An 18,647-nucleotide genomic window follows, 5' to 3' on the forward strand; every position below is an offset into this window, starting at 1 on the left:
AACATTAACAGTGAAGCAAGCAGAATTCCAGAACCAGGGAAACCCACATATTGAGAGTTACCTCATGGTTATTTGTTTTTATAGGACTGACCTTGACTATGTATTCTTTCTCCAGATATGAGAAAGGAAAATATGTCCAAAATTTGTGACAGAATTAACAGCAGGACTGCTAACCTCACATCCGAGACTCCTGGGAGGACCAAGCTACAGGGACCACCCATGTTCTGCCCTGGGAACTAGCTTATGATAACTTCACTGTCAGACACTCAAGGTCCCCTCTCTGCCTGGTGTTGACTGATTTCTGTAAGACCACCAGAAATTGTGTAAATCACTTAGAAGAAATTAGAGTTATACTTCATACATGCCTTAGCAATCAGGAGGCACAAGCGAGCAGAAGACAAGTCCTGGAAAGGATTCAGACTTTCTCCTCATTTCTTGCCCAAGATACTAGTCCAGTGAACTCCAACACCTTAGCCACAATACACAGGAAGTTAAGATTTATACTTAGTTGAAATTTCGTGCACTCCACCAACAGTTGCCAATCTGAGAGAACCCTACCACAGATGAGGGCAGAGATCTTGTGGGATGAGCTGCAAAAGGCATTTGGATATTTGAACATGGTATGTACTTTCATCTCCTTAGAAATACTGCCTGGTCCAGCCGTGCTCACCCCTATAAACCCAGCACTTTTGGAGGCCGAGACGGACGGGTCACCTGAGGTCAGGAGTTCGAGACCAGCCTGGCCAACATGGTGAAACCCCTTCTCTACTAAAAATATACAAACATACACAAAAATTAGCCTGGCATGGTGGTGCACACCTGTAATCCCAGCTACTCAGGAGGCTGAGGCAGGAGAATCGTTTGAGCCCGGGAGGCGGAGGTTGCAGTGAGCCAAGATTGCACCACTGCACTCCAGCCTGGGTGACAAGAGCAAAACTCCGTCAAAAAAAGAAAAGAAAAGGAAGAGAAGAGAAGAGAGAGGAGAAGAGAAAAGAAAGCAAAGCAGAGCAGAGCAGAGCAGAGCAGCCTGGTCCATTGGCTAGCATGAACAACCAACCCCAAAGCTTCCACTTTTCCAGTAGCTGTAGAAGATACATTGATATATTAACACAGAAAACAAGAAAGAAGGGTTAAGAGTGTCAATTTGAAGGAAAATTGGGTGAGTGGCAGTGGAGGTTGAAGAACTCATTCAAATTCCCTCTGCTGAAGCATCCAGAGAGATCTTCAAAGTTATGGATGTGAACAATATGTCAATATGCACACTATACCTCCTGACGCTAACTTTAGGCAAGTTAGGCATACAAAAATAAAACTAGAAAGAGAGGACTGATGCCTAGTAATCCAGTCCAATGCATACCACCAGAAAACGTAAGCCCTCTATCAAAGGAGAAAAAGTCAACACTTAGGGTGGACACTTTGACGGAGACTGCCTCAAACAGCTTCGCCTCCTCCAAGCACACCTTCTCTTTAACCTTTGATCTTTACTTTTTTGTAGGTGAAGGGGAGAAGAGAGAGAAATTTGTTTTGGAACAGGTCTTTCAACTTCACTATTTTGAAGATTCTTTTAAACTTCAGAGAAAAGGTGCAGACTACAGTATAGGAAGGATAAGAGAGAGACAGAAAAGAAATGGGAAGTGAGAAGGGAGAAGAGAAATGGGAAGTGAGAAGGGAGAAGAGAAATTGTACTAGATTCAGCTTTGTCAATGCCTCATGAATTAGTGCTGAATGGGTACTTTAAACATCACCTTATCGGGACAGTCCTCTTTTTGAAAGAGAAGCTGGCTCTGAGAAAGAGAGAGAAAGACTTGTCCAAGTTAATCAATTGTTGCATACAGAGATAGGGCCACCAGATATCTGGATTCACAAACTGAGACACATATTTAAGGAGGCCCAATTTGAAAGACTGAACAGAGATGACGGGGGGCAGCAGGGAGGGCTCAAGAGAGCCTGTGAGAGCCGCAGGGGCTTTGCAGTGGAGGAGCGCTCTGTGGGTACCTTGATGTAGGCCCGCTGCAGGTAGTTGTAGGGCACTCTGCGCTGGAAGTCGCTGCGCACATCCTCGCTGACGCGGTGGCGGGATGCGGGGCCCCCGAGGCGCTGGGTCTCACAGCTGCGATAACAGCGCGCCCGCCCCAACAAGGAGCGGAAAAGGGGCAGCTCAGCGCCGGGGCCCTCGCCGGGGGGCGGGGGCGGGAGCGGGTGGCGCGCCGCGCAGTGGCGGGCGCAGCGCGTGCGGATTTCCCGCAGGCGCCGGTGGCTGCGCAGCGCCGCTTCCAAGTCGCGCACCGCTCGCTCGTAGTCTCCGCTGTAGTAGGCGGCCGCGCCGCTGGCGTAGAGCAGGTCGAAGGGCTGCAGAGGCCCGGGCTCCAGCTCCAGCTCCAGCTCCCGGCGTGGGCTGTCCGGGGGGCCGCCCCACAGTGGCGGCGGCAGTAGCAGTAGCAGCAGCGGCAGCAGCAGCAGCAGCAGCGGCGCCCAGATGCGCTCCCGCATCCTCCGCCTCAGAGAGGCGCGGGACGGTTACGCTCGAGAGGGCTTCGGGGCACCTCGCGTCCGGGTCCCCTCTCCCACCTTCCCTCGGGGAAGCGCGCCGACTCCGCCGCGATCTGGCCGCTCCGCGAGCCCCAGGTGACCGCCGGCGCTCCGCGTACTGAGAGGCGGAGGCCGTGCCTGGCCAGCCGCTCTTAAAGGGACGCCCACAGCTCACACGCTCCTCCTGCTGCCTGAGACTCCGAGAGCCGCTCTCCCAGGCTCCCCGCTGCAGCGGCGCGGCTGCCAGGGGCGGCACACTCCAGCGCCAGCCAGAGAGCTAGCGCCGCTTGAGGCCGCCGGGGACGAGGCGCTTTACACGTGAGCTCCCTTCTGGTTGTACAAGTGGATAGTATTAGTCTTCTTTTTGGGAAATAAAGAAAATCCAGCTTAGCAAGGTTAGGGCCTTAATCATATTCTGGAATCTCTGTATGGCCTCGCAGTTTGCAGAGTGCTTCACCTTCTCATGAAGCCTGGAGCGCCATTTCAGACTGAATCAAACCGTAGATGCCATGTGTACCTACGCCACAAATCTGCGCGTTCTGCACATGTATCCCGGAACTTAAAGTTAAAAAAAAAAAAGAATAAATAAATAAATAAATAGAAAACCCATAGAGGCCCTGTAGGCCCAGATGCGGAGGTTTAAGAAGATAAGTGATTTGCCTAAATGCATAGAGCTGAGAAGTGGCAAAGGACGGACCCAACCCAGGGCCTTTAGAATCAAAGCTTACCGCTCCTTCTCTTGGGGAAGGTCTCTCCCTTACCTTTTCGTCCAACTTGGTGTGGATGTGTGTCCGGGCATTGGATCAGGGCGCTGGGCCAGGGGAAGAACAATATATAGCCTGCCTTTCCTGTGCAGCCCGTGGTTTTACAGGGCCCAGAGAACCTTTGGAGGCAGGAGGAGCTGTACTCGCATTCTGGCTCCGTCCGTTTACCAGCTGTATGACCTTGGCAACTGAGGGCCTCAGTTTCCTCATCTCTTAAACAGCCAGACGCCTAACACGTAAAATGCTATTCAGAAATAAATTCTTGCTGTGGGCCAGGTGCACTGGCTCACCCCTGTAATCCCAGCACTTTGGGAGGCCAAGGCGGGTGGATCACCTGAGGTCAGGAGTTCGAGACCAGCCTGGCCACCATGGCAAAACCCCGTCTCTACTAAAAATACAAAAATGAGCTGGGCGTGGTGGCGCGTGCCTGCAGACCCAGCTACTCAGGAGGCTGAGGCAGGATAATTGCTTGAACCTGGGAGGTGAAGGTTGCAGTGAGCTGAGATCATGCAGCCTGGGTGACAGAGTGAGACTCCGTCTCAAAAAAAAAAAAAAAAAAAAAAAAAAAAAAAAAAAACAAAGAAAAAGAAAGGAGAGGAGGGGACGGGACGGGAGGGGAGAGGGAAATTCTTATTCTAAGAGTTGAACAAAGAGGCAATTTAGTATATCCCTTACCTCAAGGAATTAAGCAATCTGCATCAATCTAGGAATGGGAAAGCTGACAGAAATGGTTGCCAGATTCCAAACGACTAGCTGGAGGCTTCCTGTTCCTCCCCTTCTCCTCTGTCACGAATACATTCTTAGCCAAGGTGTTCCCTTCTTTCGTGTTCCTTGGCTTCACACTCTCACAAGAATATTGGTTGGACCCTGGATCCCAGCCTGCCTCCTGGAGGCATTTCTGTGGTCTTCTAGTGCCTGTGAGAATCTCATCAGTCTTTCAGCCCCTGCAATGGTGAGCAGAGGGACAGGCAATGGGAAAAAGACTCACGCATGTATCTAGTTGCTATGATTTTTCCGAAGAAGGCTTTTATGTGGAATCACCACTACGCTGAGGGGCTTGCCAGAGATTCATGCTGATTCCTTCATTCATTTTGTTAGGTTTGACCACTCAGGCCATGAACAGCCCTGGCTGTGTAATTCCAAGAGACACTGATGAATCATGCTCTTTTTTTTTTCCCACCAAACGTTACTAATTCGGCTCATATCACTGATGAAAAAGCTCCAGTTTGGAGCTGAATGTATATTGAATGCCTTGGATGGTCAGTGTTCCAGAATTAGCACATCAGTCATCTGCCCAGACTTTTTCTCTAGAGATTGTCTCTGTTTTCAGATAAAGATTTTGGAGTCTAGTCCAGGGTTATCAGTCCACTTGTGGAAGGTTTTGAAGCACATCAGGATAGGAACTCCTGCTGTGGGACTGAGGGCAAAGTGCCAGGATACCTTGCTACATTCTATTTGTACATTTGGTGACATTTCTACATCATTTAATATATTTCAATTAAATTAACAATTTTTGATGCCTACTCTTAAAGTAAATATTCTAGGTGAAAGAGAAGATGAGTAAGTCAGGATTCTTATCTTTGGGAAGCTCACAGTACTGTATAGGAAACAAATTTGATATATATGATGTATAGAGCTATAATACAAGGTAGAATGTGGTACGTGTTAGATTAGATTGAAAGTGTTGGCCGGGCGCGGTGGCTCACACTTGTAATCCCAGCACTTTGGGAGGCCGAGGCAGGTGGATAACCTGAGCTCAGGAGTTGGAGACCAGCCTGGCCAACATGGTGAAATCCTGTCTGTACTGAAAATACAAAAATCAACTGGGCGTGCTAGCGAGCACATTTAATCCCAGCTACTCAGGAGGCTGAGGCAGGAGAATCACTTGAACCCGGGAGGCAGAGGTTGCAGTCAGCCGAGATCGCGCCATTGTATTCCAGCCTGAGCCACAGAGTGAGACTCTGTCTCAAAAAACAAAAAGAAAAAAAAAAAAAGAAAAAGAAAAAAGAAAGAGCTCTGGGAACACAGAGGTTACAAAGATAGCTTCTGGCTAGAAGGATCTAAAAAGACTTAGGGAAAGAATTGGCATTAGCACACAGTCAATAGCCTATAGAATGCAACCACATCCTACTGATTCCCAAATTGGCCAGGTTCTTTCAAGCCTCTTGCATGTCCTACTACCTTATTTCTTATATCTTACTACAAGTAGTAAGTAAGTAATACGCCTTGTATTACTACCTTACGTACAATCTCTGCCTGACTTGAGAGAAACTATTCATTGACAACTCAAATTTGCTTGAACATTAGAATCACCTAAGAAGTGTCTGGCTTCTGCTCTGAAAGATTCTGATTTATTGGTCTGGGATAGGACCGGAGCGATGGGATTTTTAGAAGTTTCCCAGGTGATTATAATACGAAGCCAAGGTTGAGAACCACAGGTCTACAGCTAATGCCACAGCCCAAAGAATAAGTCTATGAGTTGGGGTTCCAGGTGCTGTGTAGAATTCATGAGTAGGTAGGGTTTGGGAAATAGGTAGGGTTTTGTGTAATCCCCCAGATATTCCCTCCCAGGAAAGCCAATCTGATCTGCTTTTTAAGGCTGGGTCAGGACAAAAAGTTCATGACCTTATGGTAATAAGAGCCATGCAGTGCCAAGAAGCTGATTCCAGGTCATGCTATCCCAGTGGTACTTACTCAGTGTTGGAACAGACAGTCATCCATGAGTCTCTTATACTCCTGAACTTCTCGCAGAGTGTGCCAAGAATGTACTTTTTCCTTACATAATTAACTGACTTCCATCTCAGAGTTCCGGATTCACGAAACCTGGGGTGGAGCTTTCAAATTTGCATTTCTAACTTGTTCCTTGATGATGTGCTGGCCATACTTTATTATCTGATTTCTTATGAACAATGGTTCTAAAACTTCGTTGTGTTGTTAAAAAGCTAGTAAGATCACAGAGACCCTGGATTTCTGAACTAGAATCTAGTCTGGGCCTTTATATTTTTACTAGTTTCTCAGGAGATGCAGATACTAACCAAAGGTTAAGAATCACAGCTTCAGTTAGAGCAGCGGTTCTCAATTGAGAGTGATTGTACTCCCCAGAGGACATTTCACACTATCTGGAGGTATTTTTGGTTGTCGGATCTGGGGCGTGGTAGGTGGGAGCATTCATACTGTTGGTGTCTAGTGGGTAGAACCAGGGATGGTGTTGACCATCCTGCAATACACAAGACAGCTACCTACAAGAAATAATTATTCAGACTGATGTGTCAGTGGTGCCAAGCCTGAGGGATATAGCATAGTTTGAGCACTGCAAGGCTCATCTAATTCCCTTAATTTAAAAATGAGGATACTGAGACCCACAAGTAGGCGGTAGCAGGAGTACAATGCTTAATTTGATAAAGCAAAATAGAAAACATATATGCTAGATGTCATGGGGCAGTGGGTGATAGTAGTTTTGTAAATTCTTTTTTAAAAAGCAAAAGAAAAAAGCACATGACAGTAAGAAAGAAAAATATTTGAGAAAAGACGACATTGGAACATAAAATGTTGACATTTCTACTAAGATAGGTATGAACTGGGAGACTGGAATTTTGCTTTTCTTCCTGTTCTTTACAAAATCAAAGAATAGCCAGAGCACAAGAGAATCCATCCAAAAACATTAAAAGAGATTCTGGGTGACAGAGCCCTTTTTATTATATTTGGATTGAGTCTTAACAGAGCTTGAATTTCCTTTTGACTTCTGTTTACAAGTCAACAGCATAATTGCACCTTCCTGCTTTAGGGAACCATCAGCAAGTAGGAATTAGAAGAGATTTTTAAGTGCTTCTTATTTTCTCCAAATCAGCTTAGTTTTTAAAAACCAACTTTTCTCCATTCTAGTAAATATTTTTGGAACAATAAAAGTGTACTCGGACTTCAGCAGTAGACTTAACACTTTCCAAAAGCGAATCTGATACTAGTTTATTATGATCACGTGTAACCAGGGCTCTTGCTTGCCCCAAACATCTTTGATTCCTTTGAAATGAAAGGAATAATTCTCACTGTGCGACAACCCAACTCGTTGTTCAGCTGCTGTTGATGCTGGTGACAAGGGAGTTGTTTTGGAGACAATTTTTTCTTACGCAAATAAAATCATCTGAAGACTTTTTTTCCTCCAAATAAGTTAGTGTGAAAGGCAAGCCACCAACAATCTGTCAACGTAAGAGAGTGAGAGAGAAAGCCCTCCCTGGAGAAAGAGATTTTTTTTTTAGAAAAATTAATATTTAACTTACATTTAAAATCAAACAGGAGCTGCCACATTCCAGGACTGTCTGTTCCTTTCCAATTTCTTTAATAGCTCCATCCTTGTGCTTACCTTAATTCTCAGTTGAGCTTTAAAATTCCAAATCAAACAAAACATGCAAACACTCTGTCCTCACACTCATGTTGTGGAGACATTCTAACTTCATTCCTTGGAAGCCTCACATTTAGTTGAACAACAACTACAAAGAAGTGAAAAAATAATGCTGGCTGGGCGCAGTGGCTCACACCTGTAATCCCAGCACTTTGGGAGGCCAAGGCGGGTGGACTGGAGTTCGAGACCAGCCTGGCCAACATGATGAAACCCCGTCTCTACCAAAAATGCAAAATTTAGCCAGGCGTGGTGGCCCCCGCCTGTAATTGCAGTTACTCGGGACGCTGAGGCAGAAGAATCATTTGAACCTGGGAGGCAGAGGTTGCAGTGAGCTGAGATCATGCCACTGCACTCCAGCCTGGGTGAAAAGAGTGAAACTCCATCTCAAAATAAATAAATAAGTAAATAAATAAATAATAACGGTGCTAAGTATTCCCCAAATAATTGAGGCTAAAAACACAATTCAGATTGAAATCCAGATTATTGGGTATATCCTATGTGTTTAGCATTTTACCAATTATTTTCACAAACATTAGGTTATATAACCCTCAAGGGTCCCTTTGAGTAAGACATTTGTACTGTAATGTTACCGTTGAAATAATTGAGGCTTATAAAATAGAAATGACTTGCCTAATGCAATAGTTTGAAACTGACAGAGCCAGGACTAAAGCTTATTTAGTGCTTTTCTCACTGCTTCTCAGTGCTTCCTTCTAGGCCTAAAATACCTTCATAGCTTCTGTCAAAATTCTGCCTTGGTTCAACTTATACAGACCACATTTCTGCTTTAATCACCAAATTTGTTTTATAAGCATCATTCAGCTAGAGTCCCAGACTCATAAAATTATTTTGCAAAATATATATAGACAAAGTGTGTTTGTGTGTGTGTGTGTGTGTGTGTAAAGCCATATGTATTGGACAGAAGCTGAATACAACTTTGAACTCAGCTTGTTAGACAATATAATGTGTATAGGAACACTCAAGACAAGAGAAGTAAATAGGTCTTAATTCATTTCTACACAAGGGATGCCAGAACACTGTTCTTGGGTGCAAAGAAAAGCCTTATGCATCAGAAATTCTGGAAGAGAAGAATATTCTGTATGCATGGGATGATCTGTCATCCTGAGATAACCCTTATGCCCTCCCTGTCCCAAGACCCTCTTCGCATTTCCATCCCTGCACTCTTCCTCACAGGGCTCCCTGATATCACATTTCAGAAGCATCCCTGTTGCAAGCTCTAGGAACTGAGTCTGGCTCTGGTCATTCTGTAGTTCCAGGAGGCTTTGTCCCATGGCAAAGTAGACACCACTGTTCTCCTAGTGGCCTACTCTAACTTGGAACACTGGTTTAGAAACTGAACCCTTGTATTTTCCTGTTTAGGTATATTAGGGTTGATCATTAATGACTTATCTTTTCCCAACTTCAAACTTGGAATCACTTGAGATAATTACCCAAATATTACCTTTATTGATGAATAAGCAGTTTTGAAGAACATGGGTTTTAATCTTTAGTAAATGGTCTTTTTATTTCTTCAGCCAACCACACCCTCGAATCAAACTTACCTGCCTACTCCCAGGCCACGCTAGACAAGTATGAAGTATTACTGTAGAAATTTCCTCATTGAGATATTTAAGAAAAATGAGGGCTTCCTTCAACATTCTACTTAATCTCAATAATTATCGCCCTATTTCCTCTGAAATGGGTCCCTTGCCTTACTCCTTCTGGCTCTAACTGAAATTGTTCCTAAACCTCAGTCCCTTTCATAGCTGTTAGATATCAGTAATGCCACTAACCTGCCTGGACCAGCACCTAGCTCTTGCTATCAAATTCCTTGGGTAAGAGCTTCATCTCTCTGGTATGGCATCTTCCTGTCTCCCTTTAAAGCCACCCGAATACTGACTGCTTTGCTGTTGGACATCTGCATTTCATCCTGTTGCTTCCTGCCTACATACCCCTAAGTCTGGTCCACTAAAATGTTCTGACCAGTTGCTAAGACCTTCCTTCTGGATCTGGCCTGCCCTGCTTCTGACAGGGCCCCTGAGCTGACACAGTGCACTGAGGCGTGTTCTGGCTACAACAGAGCTATTGATGTGCTTATCTCTCTGGCCTCGGCTTCATGGGAAAAGGATGGAGACGCACACTTCAACTGTGAATCATGTCTTGTTCCCATTTTCAGAAAAACGTAGGCTGCTGCAGTTTTTACATTTTGTTGGGGATCTAGATGGAAAGCCAAATATAAAAAGTGCAGGAAGGAATACAAAGATATTAGTTGACTGATAGAAAATTTACATTAAGTTCCCTCCTAGCATTAAACTTTCATCTTTGTTCAGGTTCAACTCATACTAATTGAGGATTCTAAACTGGAAACATTTTTTGTGATTTTATTTGAGCCCTGGGGTTTAGAGACAGGGAGAAATTAAGGGATACAATATTATACAAACTTTACGAATGAAGACATTTGTAAAGATATTTGTCTTTACTGCCTAATTTTTGATTTTTTTGTGGATTTCAAAAAATATTTTAAGTCCACAGAAAAAAAAATAAGTTACGCAGTAGAGAGTTGAATCTGAATCCAGAGCTCACTTTACTGGAGATGTCTTCCTTCTCTTGTGAGGACCTCCAGACAGGAATTCCTTTCAGCGCCTGCAAACAGGAGGCTTTGTTCTAGTCAATTTCTTCAGACTTCTGGTAGCCTCCAAACTCATCATCTGGTAGGATCACAGGGAAACTAAAAGAGCCAAATACTAGGACAATAAAGCCTCAGCCACTAAAACCCTCTGAATTCTACTGCTGGGTATTCACCACTCTAATGATTCTAGGCTGCTTTGCCCACCCTTATCACCATTTCCCCACATCTACATTATGTGTCATGTAACCTGTGGTATCCTGCATGCTGGCACCAAGTTTTCCCACCCAATCTTGCATCCCTGCTTCTCTGAATAGCATCTACATGTGCTTCCCCCAGGACTGCTGAGCCCCCTCTTCTGTTCTCTTCTTTAGTGCCTGATGGGTACTAGCAGCCCACCCCAGGCAGATGGAGGACAAGGCCTCTCCAAGTCTCAAGGAAATGCACAATCCTTCCTTACCTCTGGCCTCAGAACTCTCAGCATCTCATTGATTAGCAACCTCGTCTGTGGCAAATCTAAGGTAATTGCTTTGAAGGTAATAAGATGATGTAATATGTAATGTTTTTACTTTATATAAAGCATCAGTAGCTCACATTTTATGACTAGTCACTAAGATTAACAACTCATATGATTTACTAGCAAGTATAGATTAAAAGGTAATTAAAGAGTCAACTTTATAAATATATACATATATGTTTTTTCTCCCATATATACATGGTCAAAAAAAGGTTCAGAGGAAAAAGAACAGATTTGCGACCGAGCGCGGTGGCTCATGCCTGTAATCCCAGCACTTTGGGAGGCCGAGGTGGGCGGATCACCTGAGGTCAGGAGTTCGAGACCAGCCTGACCAACATGGAGAAACCCCGTCTCTACTAAAAATACAAAAAAAATTAGCCAGGCGTGGTGGCGCATGCCTGTAATCCCAGCTACTCGGGAGGCTGAGGCAGGAGAATTGCTTGAACCTGGGAGGTGGAGGTTGTGGTACCAGCCTGGGCAACAAGAGCAAAACTTCATCTCAAAAACACAAACAAACAAACAAAAGACAACAGATTTGCTTTTTTCTTAATAAAGAAAAATGTCTTGAATTCACTCTGTAGAAATTTAAAACTGCTTGATGTTTTAGTGATCAAAATAAAATTATCAAAGCTAAAAATACCAAATAGATATGTCACTAAATTGATTATTTTGTTCCTCATAGTAATTTTTAAAAATACATTCAGGCTGGGTGCAGTGGCTCACACCTGTAATCCCAGCACTTTTGGAGTCCAGGCAGGTGGATCACGAGGTCAGGAGTTTAAGACCAGCCTGGCCAATATGTTGAAACCCCGTCTCTACTAAAAATGCAAAAATTAGCCAGGCATGATGGCGCGTGCCTGTAGTCCCAGCTATTCAGGAGGCTGAGGCAGGAGAATCACTTGAACCTGGGAGGCGGAAGTTGCAGTGAGCCGAGGTCATGTCACTGCACTCCAGCCTGGGTGACAGAGCAAGACACCGTCTCAAAAAAAAAAAAACAGAATGCATTCAGAGGAAAATATTGGCAGAACTCATAAAACTTGCCAATGTGACTTCTGGAGAAATCTTCACTCATCATACCTGGATATTTTATATTCTGTCTGACTTCACTACTCATCTTGGCTACCCTGAAAATAGATTCCAGCTTCCTGATTACCTCACCAGCCTGTCTATGGTTTCTTCAACCAGGCTGTCCCTACACCAGTCCAGTCCTGCTGTGTTTATTTCCAAATTACCTCTCGGTAGCAGTACCTGACCATATGCAGATTGCCCATATGGAAATGTATTTGAAGGGATAACCTAGTGATCATCATTCTCTTAACCTCTTGGAAAAAAGAGATCTATTTGATGTCAACACTGTGTCTATGTTCTAGCAAATAACATTTTGTTGAGTGAACAAAATAAATTTATATTTCAAAAGAGATGTACACATAAAATTACCCTGGATAGGAAATTAGGACATCTTGGATCCGGTCTGTTTCTTCCGTTAACTAGGTCTGGTATCTTAGGCAAGTCCCTTTCTGGGCTTCTTTTACTCCCATCAGTAATGGAAAATATGAAACTAGATCTCTGAGATGTCTCCTAGATCTCCATATTCTTTAATTCTTTCATTTAAAATACATACTTTTGTCACATTCCTAGAGATCCCCAAAGCATTGCTCCCCCTCTTCCTACATCTGTCTCTGGGATAAAGTTTAACTTTGGTTCCCAAGCAAATTTCGAAGCTCCCTCTGGGGTCATTAAAAGTCTTAGTTTACTCAGAGCTTGTTGGTTTTGCCTAGAAATCTCGGCTGCTCTCACCCAGTAGAGCAAGAGACTACTGTTATTGTTTTGAGCCAGCCCGTAGCATAGTAACAATTCTAGGCAATACAGAGTTGATCCATATGCCCAGCTCCCTGGGGAACCTCCTTACTTCAGTCTGTCCAGCATGCGTGTTCGCCTTCTGTCTTTGGGCCTTTATCCATAGGAAAGAAGAAATATGAATATAATCCAGGACTCAGGGAAAATAATGACTGGAATTGCAGCTACTCTATTCTACCACTTCACATGATAAATAGAGAAGCTAAGACCCAGGTGCAATGATGAAGCTCACCTAAAATAATAACAAATGATTGGTTAAACCAATATCTTAACTCCTCTCTCCTGTTGGATTGAACCCCTTGTCACTCTGTTCCTTGGAGAAATTCGGAATGTAAGTAGTAAACTAACTGAGCCAGTTTTCTTCTGAAGGAGGGAGACACTTTATATTTTAAAATAAACTTATTTAACTCTAAACCAGCTTCAAACTTTCAATCACTACTTTTGAGGTACTATAAAAATATACCTATGTATGCTTAAAACCTTTTCGGGTTCAGAGGACTAGGACTAGCTTTAGATGACTCCTTACTTTCAATGATGCAAGTCGTATAAACAAAATATCCATTTTTGTTCCCACTTCATTCCTAATATACCCATGAGAAAACATGAGTCACTAACTTGACATTCTACTCCTGGAAGACTGCCAGCCCTCAGGTTCTATCACATAAAACCAAATGATAGGTTGATTTGTTAAAATAAATATCAAATAAATTATAATTAATTTCCTTCAAAGTAGACACCTTGGTGTTACATACGCTGATCTCATTGATGATATTAATGCTTTGGGAAGGACTTGTGGATAAATTTCTTATGTTATTTTATAACCAAAACTGATTGTTTTTCTTTTTTACCAAAGAAGAGTCTTTTTAAATTCATTTTCCATTTTGTTTTTCTTTTTTACCAAAGAAGAGTCTTTTTAAATTCATTTTCCAAAATCAACTCCAGGTGACATTTAGATGTTTCCTGAATTCGAGTAAACTTCAAAGGATAAAGAATTACCCTTATTAAAAATAATAGTAATTGCAGCCAGTCTTCTAAATGTTCAGAGACCTTTCTTTTGATTAATGAATAATCATTTCATATATAATAATAATCACAGATTTTTAAAATATAATATTACTTTAATTTTTGTAGCCCTTGATCATTTTCAAAGCCCTTTCACATGTGTAAAATGATAGTGATACAGCTGTTGTCTCACCACCTGGTCTGGTCTTCTGGGCATTTCCTATATAAAGGCTTTGGGTTGTGTTGCAAAGCCGGAGAAATTCAAAATCTTGCTTGTCCCCTGGGACTGCCTTTAGTAAACCAATGACAGTCTGCTTACCTATACCCTAGGACTCTACACTTCAAAATAATGTACTCCTCACATTTCCATCATTATTGAAAACTTTAGCTAGTAGGAAAACAATTTTATTAAAGCAATCCATTTATCTTTCTAGAGACATTCTCTGTACTCCAGAGTTTTCCCACACTTTGAGAAATAAACTTAATAATATGAATCCCAAATGTTGGGATATATGAAAGAGTTGCTATTAAATATCTTTTTTTCTCTATTTTTTCCTTACTTCATTCCTGATATATTCACTAGAAAACAATTACTGAACTCTGCATCCGAAAGACTGCCAGACCTCAGATTGTTACACAAAATTTGAAATTCTCCAGGGATCTGCTTCTCTATTATTGCAAGATAACAGAAAAGAACAGTTAAAAATCAGAGTTTACCCTTGTATTACACTTGCTACCTCATGTTCATTGGCAAAACTTATGACACTTCTCTTGGAAGATTTTGCTGTAATTGACTAAGGCTTTCTGATAAGGACATTAAAATTCAGAGATAAAATTTTTATTTATTCACTTTTTTTTCAGTGACATTCCTTGTAAGAGGACCTCTGATGTGACATTTTAAGAATAGAACGATGTGGCCAGATTATGTATTTATTCAAAATCTCTGTTTTTTTTTCCATGATTAGAGATTAAAACTCAGATTTTCCTGATAATGAAACAGATTATGACCTCAGGATATGCTTTATCTCAAATCTCACAATGAATCTAGGACTAAACCAGCAAATGAGGCTCGGTGACTAGCTTTCCGATAGTGGTTAGGCAAATCACACGGTCTCCTACTATCATACTTGTCCAAATTTCCTACTACCTTCCTTTTTCCCTACAACCACACAGTGACCTACTATTCCAAAAGAAAGTTGAAGAGCTCATGATGAGCAAGGTAATTATACAGAGATAATCTTGGATGCTTAAGCTCATTGGATGCTCCAGGCTGAGAGAATCTTTTAAGTTCCTCTAGTCCAGATTCCTGATTCAGGTGAAGACGCTGAAGCCTAGATTAGAAAGTGATTAACATACAATGTTATAGTGATTGGTGGCCAAACTAGAAAAACATCATGTTTTTGTAGATAGAGCTCTTTTTTTTTTTTTAAGAATGACCATGTCAAGATTGAGATTTAAAACTCTTCCTTGCTGATTTAACGAAAATTGTAGTTAAACTGCATATGGGATCCTTAGATGTTCTTTAGAGTCTCCGAGGCTTTTTGGAAACCCTGCTCCCACTTCGGCCAGAGCTCTTTGATTTTATTTGCATATAATGTATTAGAAAACTAATAAGATACTGCTACTTCACGCTTTGAAAAACCTTAGCTTCAGAAAAGCCGCACGTACAGACAACACACCCCATAAACTCCAGGCAGGATCTGTGAAGAAGACATTATTGAGGACAAAGAAAATATGCAAGATTTATCAAGGGCTCAAAGTTGAAAACATCAATATTGTTCAACTGCACAAGAGTTTAGAAGTTGTGTAATGCCCAACCTTGTTTTTACTAACCCTGTTTTTAGACTCTCCCTTTTCCTTTAATCACCTAGCCTTGTTTCCACCTGAATTGACTCTCCCTTAGCTAAGAGAGCCAGACTGACTCTATCTTAGCTCTTTCACTGGCAGCCCCTTCCTCAAGGACTTAACTTGTGCAAGCTGACTCCCGGCACATCCAAGAATGCAATTAACTGATAAGATACTGTGGCGAGCAATATCCGCAATTCTCAGGATTTTGTCTGATTGATAACACCCAAAGCCCCAGATCTATCACCTTGTAATAGTCTTAAAGCCCCTGCACCTGGAGCTGTTTACTTTCCTGTAACCATTCATCCTTTTAACTTTTTGCCTACTTTATTTCTGTAAAATTGTTTTAACTAGACCCCCCCCCCCTCCCCTTTCCAAACCAAAGTATAAAAGAAAATCTAGCCCCTTCTTCTAGGGGCCGAGAGAATTTTGAGTGTTAGCCGTCTCTCGGTCTCCGGCTAATAAAGGACTCTTAATTCGTCTCAAAGTGTGGCGTTTTTCTAACTCGCTCGGGTACAACAGTTGCTTTTGGTTTTACTTTCCATTGCATTTGTGGTGTGTTTTTCTCCATTTCCATGGAGAAGAATATTCTCATTTACTTCTAGGTATTAGGTCAAGATGACCAAGCAAACAAATCAAGCAACTGTGATCCAGCAGCAGAGTATGAAGATGGATCTAAACACAATGAGGATTCAATGAGGGATCAGGGATAGACTCTGAACAATAGTGTTAAATCCAAGAGGCAAGTTGAAGAAACTTGAAAGACAAAGACAGAACTACTGGTCAATCAAACAAATTAGTATTGGAACACTAGAGAAATGAGAAGGTGTCTTTATTTTGGGCCCCTTCCCTTAATCTCATCTACTCTTTTTTAGTCTTTCCCATATCATTAAATCTCTCAACATACACCTAGTTGCGCAAACAACAACAAAAAACCTTAAAATTATTGTTGAGATCTATTTTTCCTCATACTCAATAGCTAATCCCTCAGCCTTGTCCACTGAAAATTTTAAAAATATCCCACTAAACTAATTTCTTTCTTTCTAATGTAGGCCACTACTCCACAACAACCAACCAATATCTCTCACTTGGTAAACTGCAATAGCTTCTTACCAGTCTCCCAGCTTGTATTCTTGTCCCCTGAAACTTTTTATCCATACAACAAACAAAAAGCTCTATTAATAAAAATATCCTGGAACTAATAGATAATTATAGTAATTTGCAGGATCCAAAGTTAGTATTCAAAAGTCAGTTTCTTTTCTATATACTAGCAATGAGCAAGTGGACTTGAAACTAAAAATAAAATGCCATTTACATTAGCAGTCCCTAAAATGAAATACTTAGGTATAAATCTAACAAAATATGTACAAAATCTATATGAGAAAAACTACAAAACTCTGTTGAAAGAAATCAAAGAAGAACTAAATAGGTAGAGTGATGGTCTATGTTCATGGATAAGAAGAATCAATAGTGCCAAATGTCAGTTCTTCCCATTTTGATCTACAAACTTAAAGCAATCCCAATAAAACTTCCAGCAGGTTGTTTTGCGAATATTGACAAACTGATTTAAAAGTTTATATAAATAGACGAAAGACCCAGGATAGCCAACAAAATATCAAAGGAGAAGAACAAAGTTGGAGAACTACCACTAACCAACATCAATACTTACTATACAGGTACAGTAATCAAGACTGTGTGGTTCTGGTAAAAGAATAGACAAATAAATACATGGAACAGAATAGAGAGCCCAGAAATAGACCTATATAAATATAGTCAATTCATCTTTGACAATGGAGCAAAGGCAGTACAATGGAGAAAAGATTCTTTTCAACAAATGGTGCTAGAACAACTGGACAATCATATGCAAGAGGTAATAACGAATCTAGACACAGACTTTACAGCCTTCACAAAAGTTAACTCAAAACGGATTATAGACCTAAATGTAAAATGCAGAACTATTAAACTTTAAGAAGATAACATAACAGAAAATCCAAATGACCTTGAGTTTAGTGATAACTTTTTCAATACAACACCAACAGTACAATTAATGAGGAAAAAGAATTAATAAACTTAACTTTATTAAGATTTAACTTTTCTGCTCTGTGAAAGGCACTTTCAAGATAATAAAAAAAGAAGCCACATTGGGAGAAAATACTTTCAAAAGACTTATCTTGTGAAGAATTTTATCCAAAATGTGCTTAAAAAAAAAAAAAAAAAACCCTTAATGGCCGGGCACATTGGTTCATGCCTATCATCCCAGCACTTTGGGAGACCAAGGTGGGAGGATCACCTGAGGTCAGGAGTTCGAGACCAGCCTGGCCAACGTGGTGAAACCCTGTCTCTACTAAAAATACAAAAATTAACCAGGCGTGGTGGGGCATGCCTGAAATCTCAGCTACTCGGGAGGCTGAGGCAGGAGAATCACTTGAACCCGGGGGCTGGAAGTTGCAGAAAGCTGAGATCATGTCATTGCACTCCAGCCTGGGTGATAGAGCAAGATCCATCTAAGAAAAAAAAAAAAAAAAAACCTAAACTAAAAAAACCTTAAAATTCAGCAACAAGAAAAAAAAATAACAGTGATTAAAAAATGTCCAAAGACCTTGACAGACATCTCACCAAAGAAGTGATATAGAAAATAAGTATATGGAAAGATACTTCATGTCTTATGTCATCAAGGAAATCCAAATTCGAATAATGAGATACCACTACACACCCAATAGAATGGCAAAAACCCAGAACACTGACAATACTAAATAGTGACAAAGAAGTGGAGCAACAGGAACACTCATTCATTGCTAGGAGGAGTGCAAAATTGTACAGCTGCTTTGGACAAAATTTGGCAATTTATGACAGAACTTAACATACCCTTATCATGGGACTCAACGTTTTGTGTTTCTTGATATCAACCCAAAAAAGTTGAAATATTATTGTCCACACAGAAACCTGTACACAAATATTGATAGCAGTTTTATTTATAATTGCCAAAGTAACCAAGATGTTCTTCAGTAGGTGAACAGGTAAATAAACTGTGGTATATCCAAACAATGAAATATTATTTGGTGCAAAAATAAAAAAGTTATAAAGTCACAGAAAATAGAAGCTTAAATGCATCTC

General features: G+C 41.5%; 1 protein-coding gene and 1 pseudogene across 1 annotated transcript in view; one reads left to right on the plus strand and one right to left on the minus strand.

The window, feature by feature from the left end:
* Nucleotides 1-7,021, minus strand: part of P3H2 (prolyl 3-hydroxylase 2) — a 168,271-nt gene extending 161,250 nt beyond the window's left edge. Inside the window, exon 1 of the mRNA XM_003824964.5 lies at nucleotides 1,996-7,021. Coding sequence (XP_003825012.2) covers nucleotides 1,996-2,490 — 495 coding nt within the window. The 5' untranslated portion in view covers nucleotides 2,491-7,021. The remainder of the gene's footprint in view (nucleotides 1-1,995) is intronic.
* A 3,675-nt stretch (nucleotides 7,022-10,696) lies between these two features.
* LOC100975825 (nicotinamide/nicotinic acid mononucleotide adenylyltransferase 1-like) overlaps nucleotides 10,697-18,647 on the plus strand; it is a 38,656-nt pseudogene continuing 30,705 nt past the window's right edge.

This window comes from Pan paniscus, chromosome 2 (genome assembly GCF_029289425.2).
Source record: "Pan paniscus chromosome 2, NHGRI_mPanPan1-v2.0_pri, whole genome shotgun sequence".
NCBI lineage: Eukaryota > Metazoa > Chordata > Mammalia > Primates > Hominidae > Pan > Pan paniscus.